Source organism: Ovis aries, chromosome 1, assembly GCF_016772045.2.
Source record: "Ovis aries strain OAR_USU_Benz2616 breed Rambouillet chromosome 1, ARS-UI_Ramb_v3.0, whole genome shotgun sequence".
Lineage (NCBI taxonomy): Eukaryota > Metazoa > Chordata > Mammalia > Artiodactyla > Bovidae > Ovis > Ovis aries.
The window spans coordinates 9789781-9804289 of record NC_056054.1 but is presented as its reverse complement, the minus strand read 5'-3'; the positions used below and the strand labels follow the sequence as shown (position 1 = coordinate 9804289).

Here is a 14509-nt window from a genome sequence, read left to right as displayed (position 1 = left end):
TGTTCATGGTGGGGTGCTGGGGGTGGGTGGGCGGTGATGCTTGAGGAGAGCATCTTTTTTGGGGAAAGATGACATGGTCAGCTTAGGGGTTGCTGAATGGGAGGCGCCTGGGCGTCTCCCAGAGGGTTGTCCCATGAGTTAGACTGGTGTGGGTGCTGGGACTCAAGCTAGTCCAGCTCGTTTCAGGAGCTGTTGAGGTCTGAGTGGTGTGTGTAGGGTGGAATGATTGTGTATTCAGTAAAGAGAAATCCCTCAGCCTTAAGGATCCATGAAGAACCTGTCAGCTTGGAGGCACTCCATGGGTCCTGGCCCATGGGGATAGGCCTCTTAACCACGCAGGCAGACGCCCCATCCCGGACTCCCTCTCAGCGCTGTCCCACCCACACCAGGCCTTCCCCCTCATCCTTCGAAGGACTCACCCCTGGGTACCTGTGCTGGGCAGGGTTAGGGAGGCCTGGTTAGGGGAGCCATGGGCACTTGGCTGAGGGGCACCAACTCATACTGGCACAGGGTCTCCTAGGATCTCTCTTCCTGCTTTGACCAGCTGGTTGCAGAGTCCAGAGACCACTGGATCAACCTCTGGGCTTCCCACCACCTTGTGGGGGCAGGCTCTGTGGGGTGTGTGTTGGGAGTGTGTGTGTGTGTGATGGGTAAACCTGGATCTGAGGTTCGAGGACTCAGATGCCCACTGAGTGGTCTTGGCCGCCTCTCCAAGGTCCATTGTGACCCCCCCTCCCCCACTTTCCTTCCCATCCCTCTCTGTCCCCGATCTGCAAAGTACTGAGAAAATCATATTTATTAAGGACTTGACATACCCTATCGCCATATACAAAAGTCCCCATCAGCTATCAGCCTGCCTCCCCCGGGGCTCAGGACCCAGAAACCAAACTGCTTCCTAGCATTGGTCCCTGGGTGGGCATCTGGAGCTCCACACCTGCCTTCCCCACTTGCCCTGTGGTGGCTTTCTGGAACAGGCTTTCTGGAGCAGGCAGAGAGTCTGGTGGTCTCAGCTGCCGACCTTACCAGTTATGGAAACCCACCTGCATCAATCGTGGTCATTTCAGCCTTCATTAGGACAGAGTTCCCACCTTGGGGGTGCTCCCCCGGGGAGAGGGCATATGGTGGACATGCCTCCGGCAGGTGAGCCCGGCGCCGAGACCTCCGGGGCCTGGGGCCAAGGACCTTCAGGCACCTCTTGCCCACCAGGTAGGAGACCTCACTGAGGTTGAGGAGGATGCAGAGGACGGCCGTGGCCACCATGAAGTAGGTGAAGATCTTCTTCTCAGTGGGCCGGGAGATGTAGCAATCCACGGTGTTGGGGCAGGGCGACTCGGAGCAGGCCACCACCCGGGGCATGTTGTAGTCCTTGTAGAGGCGATGGAAGACGTAGAGGAAGCCCACGTCGACGGCCGCCTTGAAGAGGAGGCTCAGCAGGTAGGTCCACCAGAGCCCGCCCCGCTTCTTGTCCGGGTTGTCGTACAGGGACGGGGCGTGGGGCCCGTGCTTCCGGCGGTGCTTCCGCTCCCGCTCCCGGCGGTAGGCCACGTGCATGACCACGAAGAGCGAGGGGCACGTGACCAGGATGAGCTGCAGGGCCCAGAGGCGCACGTGGGACACGGGGAAGAACTGGTCATAGCAGACATTGGGGCAGCCCGGCTGCTTGGTGTTGCAGACGAAGTCCTTCTGCTCATCGTCCCACACCTCCTCGGCCGCCACCACGTAGACCAGCACGCGGAAGATGAAGACCACGGACAGCCAGATGCGGCCCAGCGCCGTGGAGTACTTGTTGACCCCGCTCAGCACATCCCGCAGGAACGCCCAATTCATGCTGACCCTGGCCTCGCTTCCCTGAGTGGACGATCTTGGCCCCTGGCTTCACAGGGCTGGAAGAACCTGGAAATGGGTACCTTCATTAAGGGTGTGATGGGCACATGATTTCACAACCATCCTGTTATCATGTCCACACTGGCCATGACTTGGTGGGGTAGGGATTGCCATCGTCCTAGATTCAGAGGGAGGGAGCGGAAGCCCAGAGAGGCACCCGCCCAAGGCGCGTGGCTGGAAGTGGCAGAGCTGGTCTTGAGCTCCCATCTTCCAGTTCCAAAATCAGGACATATTTTATTCTATAAAGTAATAGGTACAAGTGAAGGGTAATTATCCTGTAATGATGTGCCTACCAAGCTTGCTGACTCCAACCTTCGGCTCTACGTGTCACACAGCTTCTAAAGAAACACTAAAAAATGTGGACTGGATGACCCACTGTTTGGTCAGCTGCCAGGCTGGACCGGGCAGGAGGGGAGGGATGTGTATCTGTATTTTTTTTTTTTTTTTTGCCACACCATATAGCATGAAGAACTTCTCTAGTCAGGGATTGAGCCCACGCCCCCTGCAGTGGAAGCCTGGAATCTTAACCTCTGGACCACCAGGGAAGTCTGAGGGACATGTATCTTTATTCTTCAACTTTCTCCAACTGAGCACCGGCTTGAGCCAGGCCCTGTGCAGACCTCAGATAATATCTACCCTCATCTTTCTGGCTCCAGGACATTCCCCCACCTGACATTCCCTTCCAAAGCAAACAGGCTCTTTGGAATCATGGTGGCTTGGTATCATCCTGCCAACTCCTGTTTCGGTGCTGGCCCTGAGGGCTGACTGTCCTCACCCCACTGGGTTCTCTGGAATTCTAACCATTCCAGCCTTTGGGAGGGACTGGGGAAGTGACAGGGGCAAGATTCTGGCATGGTCCTCCCCCCACCGTCTACCTTTGCTTTCAGAGACATCTTCCTTCTCCGTCGGCTTGCTGGCTGTTTGCTGCCCATGTGGGCCATTGTGTCATTCAGCCATGTCCTGCGTGCTCCATCCTCCACACCCCTTAGCTGGAGTGCCATCTTGTCCTACTCTGCCTCTGGCTCCTCCCCTGCCCTGACTCAGGAATCAACCATCTTCAGACCTGGTGCCTTTGGGACATTTTCTGAGCACCCTCCTCTATCTGTCCTGGCAGAGTGCCTCATGGGTACCTAAATGGTCTATTTACCTGTTTTCCATGCCAGCTTCTGGAGGGCAGCCTCTATATCTCATTCATCTCTGATTCTCTAGGACTCAGGACCGAGCCTGGACCAGTGAGCACACAGTAGGCATTTGTGCGTCCTATGTGTGCTCAACCCAACTGAAACCCCACTACTTCCTCATCCCGCCTTTTTCTTTATCTCATCCCTAGTCTCCTGTCTTCCCTCTGGCCTGGCAGGACAGTCCTTCCCCTTCCTTCGGGCTTCCCTGGAGTTTCTCCAGAGATCCTGTCTGCCCCTACATCTCCCAAAGCCCAGCCCACAGCCCTCGGTCCCCTGGGATCCTCAGCCCACCTGGTCTCTGCCTCCCAGCTCAGTCTCCTGCCCGATTTGGTCCTCACCTTGCTTGGTTCTAGCAGCCACTCTCCTGTCCCTGGGCTGGCGTGTCTGCCCGTCTGCTTGGGGACCTCCTGGAGGTAGCTTTTGTTCCTCACTCCCTTGCTGGGTGGGGCTTTCTGAACTAGTGAGCCAAACGGGAGTGACCGGGTGGGCAGGCAGGCAGGCAGGCAGGTGGGTGGACTTCCCGGGCACATGTTCAGGGCAAACACCTGTGGCTCTTTTCCGCTGGCCCACGCCTTCTCTGTAGCTCAGTGGGCATGGCTGGGTCTGGCTCGCCATGCTGACAGGTATATGGGTGAAACTGCCTGAGCAGACGCTGGAGCCTGGTGTGTTCATGGTCGGGCCCAGGTTAGCACCAAATGGCATTTTTCCTGCCCCTGCCTCCCACGCCGTTGCCTAAATGTCACTGTCCTCTTGTCCCTAGGCCTCTCTCCTACCCATTTCTCTGGAAGCCTGGTGGTGAGACCCTCAGCAGCTCACATCTATGGAAAGGGGCAACCTTGATTCAGCCCAGGATTGCACTGGCCCTCCTCCTGCTCCCTGCTTCTGGCAGGACGTATCTGAGTGGTGGTGAGATGTAGGGGTGGGAGGGCCTACCCATCCATCCACCCTCTGTTCCTCTTGATGAGGCACCGCTGTCCAGGTGGAGACAAGGAATGCAGATTGCAGCATGAAATTCTCCAGCTGGCATGGGGCCAGGCATGGCCTCCCAGTCTCCATGGGCCTGGGCTTCTGGGGAAGTAAGAGCCTGACCCGGTGGGGGCTGCAGAGGGGCCCTGGGCCTGGGATAGGGAAGGTTAATGTGCAGCCAGGGAGGGGCTCCTCTGTCTCATTTCCCACAAGCATTTATAGAGCAGTTCCTAATACCAGTGATTAACATTTATGTGGCCTTTTACAGCCAGCTAACCTCGTCTGAAGCCGTGAGCTCATCCCCCCTCGCAGCCATCCCACCAGCTCGATATTATTAACCCACTTTGGAGAGGAGCTGCAGTTGCTCTCCCAGAGTCCCAGTGGAACTTGGGTTCAAAGTCAAATGTTATGACTAGAAGTCCATGAACTTTCCCCTGAGACACACAACTGCTTATTCACTAAAGCTTCATTCTCTTTGCAGACAACCCATGGGCCTAAAACTGCAACTGGGGATAAAGGCTAGACTTGACCCAGAGCAAAGAGCATGACCCCCCAGGAGTCCTGGGGGTCCTCTTGCTGCTGCTGCTAAGTCATGTCAGTCCTTACCTGGCTAGATCAAGTGCAGCCCTGTGCAGGGGCGAAAAGTCGATGAAAGGAGTCAATAAAGCTCGCCAAGGTTGAAGGAGCAAAGGTCACCTTGAATCAGTGAATGAATTGAATTTTATTAAGCCCTGACCATGGACCCCACACTTTGGAGGCATGTGCACGAATATTCTCTTATTAAACCCCTCCTCACAGCGCCAGCCTTGTTCAGCAGGGCTTATCATCTCCATTGTATACAAAAGGAAACCGAGGTTCAGCTCCGGGTGGGAACTTGCGCAAGGTCACACAGCTGGTGCAGGTGGCAGGAACTTGGGGAGAAAGGATTTGAACCCAGGCCACCTGACTCTCCCTCTTGGCTGCCCCCACTCTCAGCTCAGCACTCCCGCCCCCAAGGCTGCACCCTGGCTCCCAGGTCCTTCCAACCCAGGCCTGATCAGGCAGCCCCTCACAGCATGGTTTTCTTCACATGGTCTTGAGGGTGGTCTGGTAAGAGTGGAGGGGGAACATCTGAGCCCAGAAAGATGAGGTCGCCTGAGAGGAGATCACCTCGTTTGGAAGAAGAGGTGACCCAGTCCAGGCGGTGGTCCAGGCTCTCAGACCAGGCTTTCCTGGCCTCCAGGCACTCCCGGCATCTCTTGCTTACCAGGTAGGCCAGCTCCACCAGGTTGAGGACGATGCAGATGAGGGCTGTGATCACCATGAACAGAGTGAAGATGTTCTTTTCCTCGGGCTTGGAGATGAAGCACTCCACCACGTTGGGACACGGGGCCGCGTGGCACTTGACCACGCGGGGGAGGGTGTATCTGGGGTAGATGGAGTGGAACACGTAGAGGAATGTGGCATCCACGCCGGCCTTGAACACCAGGCTGCAGACGTATGTCCACCAGAGCCCTCCCCGCTTCTTGCCGGGGTCCAGGTAGAGGCGCCCGCCGTCCTTCCCGACGGCCTCTTGGTGCTTCTTCTCCCGGGCCTGGCGGTAGGCCACGTGCATGACCACGAGCAGCGAGGGGCACGTGACCAGGATGAGCTGCAGGGCCCAGAGGCGCACGTGGGACACGGGGAAGAACTCGTCGAAGCACACGTTGGAGCAGCCCGGCTGGCGAGTGTCACAGTCGAAGTCACTGTGGTCGCTGCTCCACACTCGCTCGGCCGTCACCAGGTACACCAGCACGCGGAAGATGAAGACCAGGGACAGCCAGATGCGCCCAAAGGCTGTGGAGTACTTATTGGCCCCGCTCAGGAGCCCCTCGAAGATCCCCCAGTTCATGGTGGCCCCCGGCGTCGGCAGTTACTGTGGAGAGAGGATGATGGTCATTTCCCACGTTTAGAGAGCACTCCCTCTCCCTGCTTTATAGAACCGGGTCATCAGCTTTGATCCTCATGGCCATGGCAGAGCTGGGCTCTATCCTGGTCCCCTTTACAGACAGGGGTACTAAGGTTCAGAGGGGTTATGCAGGGTCACACCTGATCAGTTGCAGAGGTGGGCCTGGAGCACAGGTACTTCAGCCCAGAACCAACTGTCCCCCATAAAAGTGAGCGAAGCCACCTGCTCCTCCCAGGGCTTAAGGAGGTGGCTAATGCCACCTTCCCTGTCTGTCCTAACCCTGGCCCTTCCCCCTCCTCAGTGGTCCAGATTTTGGAATGCCTTTTTTTTCCCTTTTTGAGCATGGCTCTCTCCCCACTTAGGCAGCCTCTTCCCAAGGGGAACCTGTTCTGTGCCTTTTACTCAGCTTGGGAGATGGGGCTAAAGAGAAGGTTGGAACCTTGTCCCCAGACTCCCATCTGGTCTAATGTTAGAAATATGCAGACAGTTGTCCTGCTCATGTGTGACTCACTTGAAGCAAGGCCAATGGCAAACCAGCTGGAACTAGAAGAAGGGAACATTGATTCTCTTTGTATGTTAGGCTTCAAAGAGGAGCCTCGTGTTCTTGTGCTTCCCAAACTGGCATTCCATGGAACCCTGCTCAATGGCCTGGCAACAGAAGCAAAGAGAAGGATTCCATGTTTAAGAAAGGTAGGCAAGCACTGTGTTCAGCGCAAAGTTAAACAGGTCCCTTTGCTTGACCCTGTGATTACATTCACATTATGAGTAAGGGGTCAGAATAGGTAGCACTGCACCAACTCTTCTGATCACAGAACCTTTTCTTTTTGTCGTCTTGTGGGACAGCCTTGTTAAGACACCAAAATGAGAAATGCCACTCTGGGCAGTTCTACTGGTGAGTTTGTGAGCACACAGGAATCCGATTTACCTCCAGTTAGGCAACGTGACTATGGTTCAGAGTGAGGAGTGCCTGTGTGTGCTCTTGGAAACTCTCTGTCTGGTTCCTGGGGGGTCCACTGATGCATGCAGCATGGTCTCACCACCCTGGGCTCCCCAGAACCTCAGGGAGCCTGTCTGCACAGCCTCCTGCTTTAAGGGGTTCCTGCTGCCATTTCCAAGTCTGCTCCAGATCGGAGGTCACCATGCTGTTTTCCCCTCCATGCGCCGCCCCCCCCCACCCCATATTATCCGAGCAGTTGGCATGAATCAATACAGCAACTGTACAAAAGGGTACAGGTTTTATTCCCTGTTTACAGATGTGGAAGGTGGTTAGCACAAAGAGGTTAGCTCATTTGCCCACAGTGACACAGATGGTAAGCAGCAGAGCTGGGATTTGAACCCAGGCAGGCTAGCTTCATGGCCCACACTCTGGGTCTGGGCTGCTTTCCTCAGGTTTTGGGAAGCTGCCTGATATGCGCACTCCCTGCCCCAGCCCCACAGATCCCCAGGGAGGGAGGCTGGAGTGACTCTGCCCCCTACCCTGTCTCTCTGCTGTCCTGTCTATACCACCTACAACTTGAATGTGGGGCCCCTGCTCTGAATCTCCCGCTGGTCTCTGCTCAGTCCTGCCTGAAGTGGGCGGAACCCCTGGCAGCTTCTCAGGGAGCATCTGAGGAGGCTCCAGCCCAGGGCTCCCTGCCCAGCCCAACCCAGAGCGGGGGCGGGGTTTCACAGGCCCAGGCAGGGATGCCCCACCTGCTCAGCTCCTGGCCCCTCTGTGAGCCCCTCTCCCACTCAGTCCTCGGCTCCTACCTCTGCTCACAGCTGAGGAGAAAGGGGGAGCACCCAGAGCAGGGGCGGGTGGGGCCCTTCCCTTCTCCACCATCAGGATGGCCATGCGCCCCGGCCACTGCCCTGACTCGCAGTCAACGAAGTCTTCCCGCAGCTGGGTGTGCCAGGTGTGCCGAGGGCGCCTCTGGACACAGATGGCCTTTGGCCTTACCTGAGCGGCTACTTCTCAGGGCTCTCTGGGCACCGGGTCCTGGCTGCCAGCACTCCAACTTGGTGGGCAGCCGGCACTCATGTCAGAACCAGGGAGGGTGTTTGGGAAAACCTAGGACAGCCTGCAGATTTCGGCAGGCAGCCTGGGTGTGCCGCGGGCCAGGGGGAGGAGCAGCTGTGCCGGGAACTGCCATTGGCTGGGCCCCAGCCTCCTAGGACTGCCTCTCATGAGGCCCAGGAGACTTATGGTTGCCCTCTTTTCAGGGCGCTGAGCCTAAAAATCCTGGTATCCTCTTGGGGACAACCACAGGTTCACTCTGACCCTTGGCTTGTCTTCCCATCCCTGGCCTTGTGTGGGAGGAGCCAAGGCCTGTCCTCTCCAGAAATTTCTTCTGATTCTTCCTGGGACTCTATGGGCTGCTCCGGACTCTCCTCCCTCTCCAGTTACTCCTCAGGGCCTTTCGTTCTTACGGCTTCAGTGACCTGTGGAACTGAGTCCCAAATTCTGTCTCCAGCCCACATGCTTTTGCCTATCAATAGCCCCAACCTGGATGCCTTTCCGTCACATTTCTCCTTGCCTGGCCTTCTTCCCAGAAGCTTTCCCTGATTGTGCAGGCTTAGGGCCTCATCTTGGGGCTTCCACGGCCCTGAGCTTTCACGTTATCATAGGATGGCATTGAAATAGTTGAACTTGCTCCAGGTGGGACTCACCTGTTGAATGAGCAAATCAGTCCCCACCAATGGACATTTTTTAGGGGCTTGTTGTCAGCAAGATGCAACACAAATCAGCCCCAGACCCTCAGGAACTCACCCACTTGGCCTTAATTACCAGCTGATAAGTCTAACACCAGCTGCACAGCCTCTTACGACTGCACCGATGTCAGGGAACAGTCACTAGGCCCAGGCTCCCGTTGCTGCTGGAATCTACTTCAGTCTTTGCACCCTGACACTGAGCACATAAGGGCTTACACAGAAAGTCAACCTCTCCCCTATATACACAGCCCCATCTCTCCCCAAAATATGTACACCGAGCCCCTCCCCAACACCTGCACAGCTGCCTGTCCTTCACCCTCCACCCCTGGCCCGGAAGAGCTACTCTCTACCTCTTTCTTTAAATTCAAGAATCATTCCTGAGATTTGGCTCTGAGCCAGGTGCTGTGTTTGGCGCTAGGTTACACGGATAAAGAGAGGATCAGGAGTGGTTGGCAGGGTCTCCCTTCTTGGGTGTGGGCTAAGTCTCTTCAGTCGTGTCTGACTCTTTGTGACCCCATGGACTGCAGCCTGCCAGGCTCTTCTGTCCATGGGACTCTCCAGGCAAGAACACTGGAGTGGGTTGCCACGCCCTCCTCCCCCAGGGGATCTTCCTGACCCAGGAACTGAACTAACATCTCTTGTGTATCCTGCGTTGGCAGGCGGGTTCTTTACCACTAGCACCCCCTGGCACACAGATGGGCCCAGAGACACACAGGTATAAGGATGTCCTTGAGGGCGAGCTCCAGTAGAAGGGACTCGGGGTGGGCAAGTCCTGTCCAGAGCAGGTGCCTCCCTGTCTAATGGGGCAGGCAGACGAGGGAAGTGCCTGACTGCAGGGACGTCTGCCTCTGGGCCTCACTCCCCTACGGCTGGAGCTCAAGCACCCCTACATGTGGGTCCACAGTGCTGCATCTGCAATCTTCCAACCCTGGACTTGAATCTCACCTCTGGCATGTTCAGGTCTGTTTCTCCGGTGTACACTGAGACGTCTCATGCCCTGTGAGGACAGTGTGTGCGGTGTAGGGCGCTGGCTTTGTGGCCTGAATCCGGCCTGGCCGCTGCCTCTCCGTGCTGGGCGTCAGTTCCCTGTCTGTGCAGTGCGACCGTAGTACCACCAACCTCGGAGGGTTGGCACGAGGATTAGCCCAGCCAACAGAGGCACAGTGCCAGACAGTGCCCGGCACAGAGGAGGCCCTTCCTGCCACTGCCTCTGGCGTGTGAACTGCCTGCACACGCCTAGCATGTGGTGGGTCCCCATACAGCCCCCCCCCCACCCCACTCTTCACCTCCTCTCCCTGAGACGAAGGAAGGCAGAGAAAGAATGGGAGGCAGATGACTCACCAGAGAAAATCTCACAGGATGGATGATAACTTTGGGATAAAAAGACAAAACCTGGGTCAGGCAGTGACTGTTGGGGAGTGGGGAGGGTAGGCAGGGCATCCCCTGGAGGGTTTCTCCAGGATGAAGCCTGTTGGGTTAGCTTCTGGATGTTCTTTTTCAGCAGATCACATGGGCCTGAATTCAATGGACGATGTGTCTGAGAGCCACAAACAGTGCAGGTCCACAGCAAGCGTGGCATATCCCACACGCTCTTACACACAGGCCACACCGTGGGCCCAGCGCCGCACACCTGTGGGGCAGTGCTGGACCCTGGATGCCTAGTATGGGGCCTGTTAGGTACCATGTTAGGCCTCCGCTTACGTTTATGGAATGAATGATGAGTGAAGCGCATGCGCTCTGCAAAGGGAGAGACGCACACAACTCCCTGCCTCTGCATTCTTCCTCCAAGCTATCACCAAGTACGGGAGAGAGGAGACATGTGCATAGATTGGGCATGGCACTGTGGGCAGAGCTGTAAGAGACATGGAACAGAGAGGGGAGTGTCAAGCTCTGCCAGAGGAAGACCCAAACAAGCTGCCATTTAAACTGGGTCTTGAAGGATGTGTAGGAATTCATCAAGAGGCGACAAGGAGGAAAGGCCTTTGAGGCAGAGGGCTTAGAGCCTGCAGTGAAAGATGAGGGAAAAGCTTTGCAGAGTGGGTTGGAGGAGGGAGTGGTGGGTATAAGGCGAGTGCAGAGAAAAAGAGAGCGAGCCGGGCAGTCAGGCAAGAAAAGGAAATTTATTAGAGGGCAGAGAGAGGGTGACTGGCTCTTAAGGAGAACCAGTGCCCTCCCTTTCTGACGGAGTCCTTAGACCCCACCCATGAAAAGCTGTCTGAGATCACGTAGCCAGAGGCCTAGAATCTGGTGATCTCGCAGCTTTGAGAAGATAGGCGCCAGTGAGATAACAGGATGCCATTTGGGCAATTTGGTCAGTCTCACAGATCACTGTGATTTATTCTTTGCTTACTTGCTTGGGAGGTTGGGACATAACGAGCCATCTTATCAATAAGACCCCATGTAGGCCCTGTCAGTGGTGGCGCTAAAAAGCAAGGATGTTCTGGACCAAGAAAGATCTGGAACACTCTGCTAAATGGTCTGGATTATCTCTTGTGCAGAGGGAGGCCTTGGGGAAGGAAGGAGGCTGCGTGATCAGATTAGTATGGCCAGTCCTCATTCTTTGTGGTAGTTATGTTCTGTACGTCACCACAAACACTGAATTAGCTAATCCAGAGACTTTGCCAGCAGGGGAAATATAGGGTATGGTTCCCACGAGCCTCTGACCATGACATTTTCATCAATCGATCAATATATAACCATGTTTTGCGTGTGTTTCTCTTGAAATATACCTTACTTATATACAGTGTTGAGTCATTAATGTTGAACTCACAGCCAACAGCACTATAACTCACTCCTGAACAAAGCTCATCCTCCTATCCTTTTATTTTTGGCCTTGGTGTATAGGATCTTAGTTCTGCAACCAGGGATTGAACCTGTGCCCCCCTGCAGTGGAAGCACAGTGTCTTAACCACTGGAACCAAATATCCCCGAACAAAACTCATCTAACACTGGTGTTTTCTCCCCAGCTCCCATCACAACCTTCCTGTGCTTGGGAATACCAGACAACTTCAGCGCCACACTTGGGGGCCAGTTTAAACAGCAGAATCGCCTCCACAAGCACAAAAATGAGAAAAAATAGCAACCACTCGACCTCCCATGGGACATTTGTTTACAGTATCAGCTGAAACTGGAAGACAAAGCATCTGCTTGTTCAACCTCAGCTGGGACCTTGCATATCAGGCGACCCAAGCGTTCCCTGCTCTGTGCCTGTCCAAGGTGACAGCGAAGGCATCACAAGTATTGATTTTGGGGTTAAACAAGTAGATTTTAGTGACTCGATGAACTCATCCATATGGAATCTGTAAACAGTGGTGATTGTATGTGTAGAAAGCTCCGTCTGTGCAAGAGAAGAGGCATGTGAGACCAGTTAAAAAAACCAGTTTACAGGGTGAGAGCAGGTTGTTGGAGGTGGGGAGGGGAAGATGATGGGGAGGTTCTTCCTGGATGTTAGGGAGTCAGTGGGTTCAGTGTTCCACGTGCTGGATGAGAGGGTGTGGAGGGCGGTCACTTGGACTGTTCATAGCCAGCAGCTGGCAGTAATAGCTAGGGAGGTACTTTGGGGGTTCCCAGCCCCAAGGAGGTGGTGGGCGCCACAGGAGTGGGCCAGGTGGCTTTGGGAGAGTGTGTGGAGTGAGACGAGATGATGGTCCAGGCAGGGCTCTCAGGAGCACTGACAGTTTAGGAAGCAGGTCAGAAAGATGCTCTTGGAGGAGAAAGCACAGTCAGGGCAGGCAGAGGAGGAAACCTAGGGTCAGAGAGGCTGGTCAGGTCCCTGGGGACTTTTGCTAGAGGGATTTCTGCAGAGTGATGGGGATGGAAGCCAGAGAGCAGTGGGTGGAAAGTGCAGACTGCATGTGTTCAGGAAGCTGGCAAGTGAGGGCTTGCTCCTTCTAGGGAGATGGGGACAGACGTCAAAGGAGCCGCTGCAGAGCCAATGCCCTGCAAATAGACCCGCCACCCTCTCCCCTCCCCACTCTGCTCTTTCTCGGCTCCCTGGCTCCTGCTCTGCCCTCTGCACCCCCCAGTCCTTAGCCCAGGCATTCCCGACTCTTGTCATCACCTCTGACATGTTCTTCTGGCTTGGACTGACCCCTACCTGTTCTCCCAGTTAATGGGTGTAGGGTAGGTGAGAGCAGGAGTCTTTTCCGGTGGCCAGTTATCCCCCCCAGGCTCACTTCTGAATGCACAGGCACCAGGACCTGATACCCCACCAGTTACCTATTAAAACTGCTATTCCTAACATCGAGCATACTTTGGGTCCTGGAGTAATAAGCTAGGTCGGCCAGTGGGGCCAAGGTGGTGTCTTTTCACTTCCCACTCGGGAGGTGGGGAGGTTGGGTGATGGGGTAATAATGTCAGTTTCATCACTGGATGCCTCCTCTGTGCCAGAAACTGGGCCAAGCGCTCTAAATGCATCAGGCGTGTAACACTGCCCACTCTTCCCGCACCCCTCTCTAAGATGTTGCCCACTGGCTGCAGTCATCTTTGGAAAACATGGTAAAACAGCCTTAAAATGTTCCAGGTCTTTCAGAGTCTCCCCTCATGTCTTGAAATAAAAAAAAATCTCTTATGGCTGGACTTCCCTGGTGGTCCAGTGGTTACGAATCTGCCTGCCAATACAGGGGACATGGGTTCGAGCCTGGTCTGGGGAGACCACACAGGTGGTGGGGCAACCAAATCTGTGCTCTGTAACTGCTGAAGCCCAGATACTCTAGGGCCTGTGCTCCGCGAAGAGAGAAGCCACTGGAGGAGAAGCCCATACAGCAACGAAGCCCAACCAAAAATAAATAAAAATCCCCCGTTGGCTAACACGGCCTGTAAAATCTTGAGCCACCTGGCCTCTGCCGCTCTTTGTTCCCTTCCGTGTTTGTGCTTTAGCATCGTGGCCTTCTTTTAGTTCTTAGAATGGAGGAATCTCTTTGCTATCTCAGGGCCTTTGCACATGCCTTAATGTTCTGTCTTCGTTTTCTCTGAGGAAAAGTGCAGTGACCCACAACAGACTGAGCCAGACCTGCCTGTAGTGTTTGAGGGTCTCCTGTGGATGCATGGGTCAGCTGTCGCCTGCTGCAGGGACAAAGGCGCCAGCAGCAGCAGTCTTGGGAGGCTGGCATAAGTCCTCCTGGAGGTTGCCGACAGCCCTCCCATAGAGCCTGTAGGCATGAATCTGAGCAAACTCTGGAAGATAGTGAAGGACAGGGAATCCTGGTGTGCTGCAGTCCATGGGGTCTAAACAACAAAACGAGAGCTTGTAGCCCTGGGATTGGGTTGCCTCAGGCCAAACAACTAACAGGAAGGGAGCACAGCAGACACTGGGTTAAAAATTTACTGAGCGTGGCCCTGTGCACCAGAGCAAGACACGGCTTTCCCCTTAGTCAGTCCCTCCCATCAGGAGGCTTGCACAAGCCTCTTATCCTCATCTATCAGACAGAAGAAGCAAGAACCACAATCCACAGACTCCAGAATGAAAGCTATAATCACAGAAAGCTAACCAAAATTATCACATGGATCACAGCCTTGAGCAATCCTAAGAAGCTATGAGCCATGCCATGGATGGACGGGTCATAATGCAGAATTCTCTGCAGAAGAGATGGCAAACCACTCCAGTATTCTTGCCTTGAGAGCCCCATGAACAGTATGAAAAGGCAGAAAGATATGAAGCCGGAAGATGAGCACCCCAGGTTGGTAGGTGTCCGATATGCTCCTGCAGAAGAACAGAGAAACAACTCCAGAAAGAGGGAAGGGGCTGCGTCAGAGCACAAAGGATGTGCCTGGTGGTGAAAGGAAAGTCTGATGGTATAAAGAACAATACTGCACCTGTGCTAAGTCGCTTCAGTTGTGTCCGACTCTTTGCGATCTATGA

The 14509-nt window shown here is 55.0% G+C and overlaps 2 protein-coding genes and 1 long non-coding RNA gene across 4 annotated transcripts; 1 reads left to right on the top strand and 2 right to left on the bottom strand.

Moving 5' to 3' along the window:
- Window positions 1-781: 781 nt before the first annotated feature.
- Window positions 782-3524, bottom strand: GJB4 (gap junction protein beta 4). The gene is made up of 2 exons (XM_027964300.3): window positions 3404-3524; window positions 782-1893 (listed from the first exon to the last, which is right to left on the bottom strand). The coding sequence occupies exon 2, from the start codon at window positions 1825-1827 to the stop codon at window positions 1027-1029; it is 801 nt and encodes a 266-aa protein (XP_027820101.1). The 5' UTR covers window positions 1828-1893; window positions 3404-3524; the 3' UTR covers window positions 782-1026.
- LOC121818941 (uncharacterized) lies at window positions 1889-4741 on the top strand. The gene is made up of 2 exons (XR_006059008.2): window positions 1889-3971; window positions 4513-4741. It is a non-coding gene; the product is annotated as an uncharacterized LOC121818941 (long non-coding RNA).
- On the bottom strand, window positions 4734-8000 carry GJB5 (gap junction protein beta 5). 2 transcript variants are annotated; one of them, XM_042245134.2, is made up of 3 exons: window positions 7898-8000; window positions 6470-6606; window positions 4734-5925 (listed from the first exon to the last, which is right to left on the bottom strand). In XM_042245134.2, exon 3 carries the CDS (start codon window positions 5899-5901, stop codon window positions 5080-5082), a length of 822 nt encoding a protein of 273 aa, XP_042101068.1. In that variant the 5' UTR covers window positions 5902-5925; window positions 6470-6606; window positions 7898-8000; the 3' UTR covers window positions 4734-5079. The 2 variants fall into 2 exon arrangements, with proteins under 2 accessions (XP_042101068.1, XP_004001833.2); XM_004001784.6 differs by lacking the exon at window positions 6470-6606.
- Between the last annotated feature and the right edge of the window lie 6509 nt (window positions 8001-14509).